The sequence below is a fragment of the Chaetura pelagica genome, unplaced genomic scaffold, assembly GCF_000747805.2.
Source record: "Chaetura pelagica isolate M959 unplaced genomic scaffold, ChaPel_1.0 scaffold3, whole genome shotgun sequence".
Taxonomy (NCBI): Eukaryota; Metazoa; Chordata; class Aves; order Apodiformes; family Apodidae; genus Chaetura; species Chaetura pelagica.
In genome coordinates, this window is record NW_009952974.1 from 11,156,813 (window position 1) to 11,162,746 (window position 5,934).

The 5,934-nt window shown below is 38.5% G+C and overlaps 1 protein-coding gene across 1 annotated transcript in view; it reads left to right on the forward strand.

The window, feature by feature from the left end:
• SSB (Sjogren syndrome antigen B (autoantigen La)) overlaps positions 1–5,934 on the forward strand; it is a 9,130-nt gene that overhangs the window by 2,150 nt on the left and 1,046 nt on the right. Inside the window, 9 exon segments of the mRNA XM_009996136.1 lie at positions 2,545–2,619; positions 3,236–3,339; positions 3,508–3,682; positions 3,830–3,937; positions 4,038–4,138; positions 4,380–4,451; positions 4,540–4,582; positions 5,273–5,413; positions 5,783–5,934. Of these exon segments, the coding sequence (XP_009994438.1) occupies positions 2,554–2,619; positions 3,236–3,339; positions 3,508–3,682; positions 3,830–3,937; positions 4,038–4,138; positions 4,380–4,451; positions 4,540–4,582; positions 5,273–5,413; positions 5,783–5,934 (962 nt within the window). The 5' untranslated portion in view covers positions 2,545–2,553.

Below are 5,934 nucleotides of genomic sequence, written 5' to 3' on the forward strand. Positions count from 1 at the left end.
GGGCTCGGTGCGGGGCTGGGATGCGCTGCGGCCCGTCCTGGGGGTGCAGGTGGGCGTTAGCGCAGCTGCCCCGCCGCGGGGTCCCGGGCCGGCCCCTGGAGCAGCGCGGGGCTTGGGGCGGGCTGAGGGCAGCGCTCCCGGTGCTGCCGGGCCCGGGTGTCCACTGGGCGGGAACCTCTGCCACGGGGCTTGGGGCGGGCTGAGGGGGGGGGTTGTGTAGCTGTAGCACTGTAGCACTGTAAAAGCGTCTTGGAACCAACTGGTGGTCTCCTAGCGTAGGTACAGGGTTCAGGAGCCGACATTTCTATTGTTACTTCTTGTAAGATCCTGTCGTATTGTACAGATTCTCCTTGAAAGACAACTGTGAAAGTTATCTGTGATAATGAGTGGTGAGTTTTAATCCTCACCTTAGATAAAAAGCTGTATATTGATAAATCTGGTCAGAAGGCTCAGAACTCTCATACACAGGTTCTTGAACAATGCATTGCATGAATAATGTTTCCATGTTAGTTTTTTGGGAATACTGTTTTGGTTTTGTTTTTTAAAATAAAGCCTTCCCCTCTGTTACAGTAGCAGTAGGAGCAGTTAGCCTGCAACTAAGCTTTGTCCAGACTCAGAAACTAAATTATTGATAAGATGAAAATTCATTTGAGAGTTCTTTTGGGATGATCTAATATAGTCTGGGATCAAATTGTTCCAGTGAAAGAGCTTGACTGTAATTTTCCATTGTAATTAAGGCTAGAAGAGCCAGGCTATCCTGGACAGATTGGGAGGGGTTTCTTTCTAAACAACAAAATCAAAGCTAAGTCAAAGTTTTACAGGTGGGTTCTCTTGTAACTGTACTATCTCAGACATGCTGCCTCTGTGTAATCTCCACCTCATGAACTGTGTGACAACTGTCAGTGCTTCAGCAGCATGCAGCCAAAAGGCCCCAAGGTTTTAACAACTTGCATTAAGGAAAACTTGCTCCACAAAATCCATGCACCAATCAGTATGATAGGTAAAACAGAGAAAGCCACTGAAGGAGCAAGCAGGTACAGCATCCCTGGAGGCCAGACAGTATTTCACACTGCAGAAGTTCACATAGCTGCCATTCAGTACTTTTTTTTCAACCTTGAAGATATAGTTGAATGTCAAAACTAACCCACTGCAACTGATTGCTGCCATAGGAAGGTTTTTCTTTTTGTTTGTTTGTTGTTGGTTTTTCTCCTCTTATGCTCTGCCCTAACAGCTCCATCACTAGTGTTTTCTACAAGCTGAATCAAGTCAGTCATAAATTTATCTAAAGGAACTGTTCTTCCCTTTCTTCAGTGGGGGATAACTTTCTCTTGTATCAGGTGTTACAGTAGTACATAAGGAGTGTAGTCAATTAGTTCATACAATGGAAAAAGCTGAGTCTACTCCATAGATTGGCATTAAATTACACCAAACTAGTTATAATGTAAAATAGAACACTGGTTTATTTCACAAGTCTGGTGTTGGAGACATCATAGGGGAGTGTTAAGATAGTACCAGCACCTGAATGTGGTGGTGAACTAAGTCAGTGTCCTGTAGTCAGGGTGGCTCATACAAGACCTCTCTAGAGGAACTGCAACTGTTAGCTTGTGTAGTACAGCCTGGATTTTAGTGAAGTGCTTTAGAGACAGACGGATCACATTCTGAGCACAGCTGTCAATTAACACTTGCTGAAATAATGCTTTTAAGGGTGTTTGGTACAATTGTAAGTCCAGTAGTGGACACCGGGCTGCAGATTTTAAGGCTGTAAATGCCTAGATTAAGAAGAACTACAAGCAGGTCAAAGGAGGCTATGTAGCCTTGAGATCAGGAAGAGGAGGAAATGGGAATACTACAGACTGCAGTAGACTGAACAATGGTTGGTGAATTAAACTACTAAAATAAGATGGTGCTGCCAGACTTGTGTTCTGATGAAGAACATAATTTCCTGTGACAAGGAGTGTCAGGGGAGTGTTCTCCACTTCTGCATTGTCACTCCATCTTGATGCTCTGAAAGATGATACTGTCCTGTGAGTGGCAGAAGATCAGAATGTGTATGCTTAAATTTCCCAGTAAGCCATGCAAGCCTTGTGAGTCCAAACCCACCTTCACCTGTAGTCTTAGTGAGCTGGGGTAACCGAGGGCCATGAAACTGTTTCATCTCCCATAATTGCATTTATCAAGTGTGATAGTGCCCAAACAGATAAGGAAGAAACCTGTGCTTCAGAGTTCAAAAGTGAAATCAAACCAATTTCTGGCAGTTTTATAAAGCTGCATTTTTCCTCAAGGATTACTCTTCACAATCTAAATCTGCCTAAACAACAAAGTATTTTACTTGTTGGGTTTTTTTCCCACTTGTTTAATAGTTTTTCCTTGATGTTCTGCAGTCATGTTTAAAGTTGGCTCATGAGCATAAATGTATGGCTGAAGAATTGGTGTGTTACCTTGTTTAGATCTGGCTGCAGTGAAATGCAACACTATACAAATATGAGTCTGTAGAAAGTACTATTCAATACTTAGTGCCTTTGCTCTAAATTCTCTTTAACACAGCTGCTGAAAATGGCTGAAAACGGAGATGGCGAAAACATGTCTATTTTGGAAAGCAAAATCTGTCAGCAAATTGAGGTAAGTTTAATTTATAGTTTGGAATCTCTATTGAGATGCAGTTTTGGAGACATTTGTTGGTAGGGAGTTGGTAGGGAATTTAACTTTATAGGGAGTTAGGCTTGAATCTTCAGCTCTTTAAAAAGATCTGTCACAGGTAATAATAATTTTTACATTGTACAGTATTTTATTGAACGAGACCTGGAAACTCGAGCCTGTGTGCCTGATTTCTCAGTATGGCAGATATTCTTGGTTATACATTCCTTAAGGAAGGACTAAAGCCTGAATCTGTTTGTGACAAATTGAACTTTTTGACTCTGCAGAGTTTGATCAGGTTGATAATTATGTGACCAGAAGAAGCTTCATGCCTTTGCTAAAAAAACTTGCAGTCTGTCTTTGTCTCATTAGTCCCGTTGGATGAAGCACTGTGTTTTTTTACAGTTTATGTGTTGCAGCTAACTTTGGGAAAAGTATAATGTTAAAGCAATGATTTAGTAATAAGACGATCATTTCAGATTTATGATTTGTTCATATTTATGAATTTTGCTATGTCTCAATCCACTGCAGTAAGTTGTCAACTGAAAATGAGCTTTTAAAGACTGAGATCTCAAGCCCCCTTCTCCCTTCTTTTTTACAGTACTATTTTGGCAATCACAATCTACCAAGAGACAAGTTCTTGAAGGAACAGATCAAACAAGATGATGGTTGGGTGCCTTTAGAAGTAATGATCAAATTCAACAGGTAAAACCAAGCACAACTAATCTGGGTGGAAGGGTAGCTTCCAGCTACTTATCTCTGTTTGGGGCCAAATATCCCTGGTCTGCATGTACAACTCATATTGCTGTTTTAACATTTGGCTTCAGCTTTGCCTATGTATTTGTAGTAACCTCTTGTCTGCTTACTCACTAGGTTAAGTCGCCTTTCAAAAGATTTTAGTGTTATTGTAGAAGCACTAAGGAAATCCAAGACTGGTCTAATGGAAATAAATGAAGACAAAACTAAAATCAGAAGATCTCCAAACAAACCTCTTCCTGAATTAAATGACCAGTACAAGGCTGCAATTAAAAACAGATCTGTATATGTTGTAAGTAAACTTGATGCTTTGCTCTGTGTTGTTCTGCATGACACTAACTGAAAACTAAGTTGAGCTTGAATTAACTCATTCTAACTAGGTTATAATTTCTAAGTGTCAGTTTGTTGCATATAATTGAAGCTTGTTGCTCTCTTGCAGAAAGGCTTTCCACTAGATGCAACTCTTGATGATATCAAAGAATGGCTTGAGGATAAAGGTCCAGTTGAAAACATTCAAATGAGGAGAACATTGCAGAGAACATTTAAGGTAACTCTTGCAATGAACAGTTAGACCTAGGGCAGGGATTTACCCTGGACAATATTCTGTTCCTTCACTCTAACACTGAATGTCTTTTACCATTTAACAGGGCTCAATATTTGCAGTTTTTGATAGTGTTGAATCTGCTAAGAAGTTTACAGAGATCCCAAACCAAAAGTACAAAGACACAGACCTGATAGTACTTTTCAAGTAAGTCCACTTTACTGATGTATGAACTAATAATGGTCAGGAGTGGATTTAGACAAGAACCTGATGACCTGAGAAATGTACATTTCTATCCTGTTGTAAAGGTATTGACAGCTGCACCTCTTGGAGGCTAGTATATCAGCTCTGAAAGATAACCTCAACTGTTCTTGGCTACTGCTGTCTTACAAAGTCATTATACTGAAGTACTTTAAGTGGTATTAACTTCTCTTATATTCTATTGAAGGGAGGAATATTGTACAAAGAAGAATGAAGAAAGGAGACAAAATAAAGTAGAAGCTAAAGCGAGAGCTAAACAGTAAGTCATTAATTATCACTTGAAATGCCTGTTTTTGCTCACCTGACCACACCTTAACCCACTATTAACTAATATAACTTTTCTACAGGGAAAAAGAAGAAAAACAGAAACAAGCAGCAGATGCTGAAATGGTATGGGTTTCTTAAATCTCTATACATGAAAACTCTGCAATGCTTGCTTTTGTATGGGTTTTCAGTCCACACATCATAAAAATGCTCCTGCAGCTACATTTGTAAAGCTAATGTGGGATATTCAGAGGTTGAAATTCTGTAATATAGAGCACTTCATAGAACATCAATTCAGCTTTTCCAACTAACCTAGAGAAAGATTTATTTTTTTTTCATGGTATTTGATGTTACTTTCAAGAGACTAATTTTGTTTAAAGGACCATTTACTGAATTTAAATTGTTAGGCATGTTTACCTGTTCAGAAGTGATCCTAAGTGCACCACTGAGATTATTGTTCTTCTGTGGTATTTAAAGGATCCAGTAATGATTTAATCAGTATTTTATTTAGATTTTTAACCTTAAGTGTCAGCTTTCAGAAGAATTTTTTTGTAAAATTTTGAGTAACACCCTTAAGGGAAAGGATTCCTAAGCTCCACATAAATTATCATAGTAAGCACATAAAATTAAAAAAAAAAAAGAGGGACATACCACATGCAAAATATGTCTATCAGCATAAATAAGCTACACAGGAAGAATGCTTGGGTTACTGACGGTGCTAAGCAAGGTGACTTCAAATGCTTGTTTAACACTAGCATGTTTTAAAAGAATTGAACAAAAATGTGGATTTTTTATTTTATTTTATTTTTAATTTAGAAGTCTCTGGAAGAAAAGACAGGATGTCTTTTGAAGTTTTCTGGTGATCTAGATGATCAAACATGCAGAGAAGATCTCCATGAAGTATTTTCTGATCATGGAGAAATCAAATGGATACACTTTGTCAGAGGTGCAAAGGAGGTTAGTAGAATCTTGGACAAGGAATTAAGATCTCTGTATTAAAGTTTGAAACAGAAAGATTAAATACTTCTCATATTTAATCAAATAAGAAACTTTATTTGGCTTGTGGAATTGCAGAATATCTGGAGAATTTAATTATTCCCTTATTTTTTTTCAGAAGAGCATATAAAGGTTCCAGTCTTCTCAGGTACTAAGTTCAAAACTGAGACTGAGACTGTTTGTTAGGACAGTCTAAGAGTTTTGCATCAGTCCAGGCATATTTTACATAACGTAAGAGTAACTCACCAAGATACCTCACATGATAGGTTGTTCATCATTCTAGTGTTATTTCAGTAAGATTTAAATGCAAATGCTGTTCTTCTTTTTAAGGGAATTATCCTATTTAAGGATATCGCAAAAGAAGCTCTGGAAAAAGCCAAAGCAGAACATAATGGCAACTTACAGCTTCGGAACAAGGATGTTACATGGGAAGTGCTAGAAGGAGATGCAGAAAAAGAAGCTCTGAAAAAAATATTGGAAGA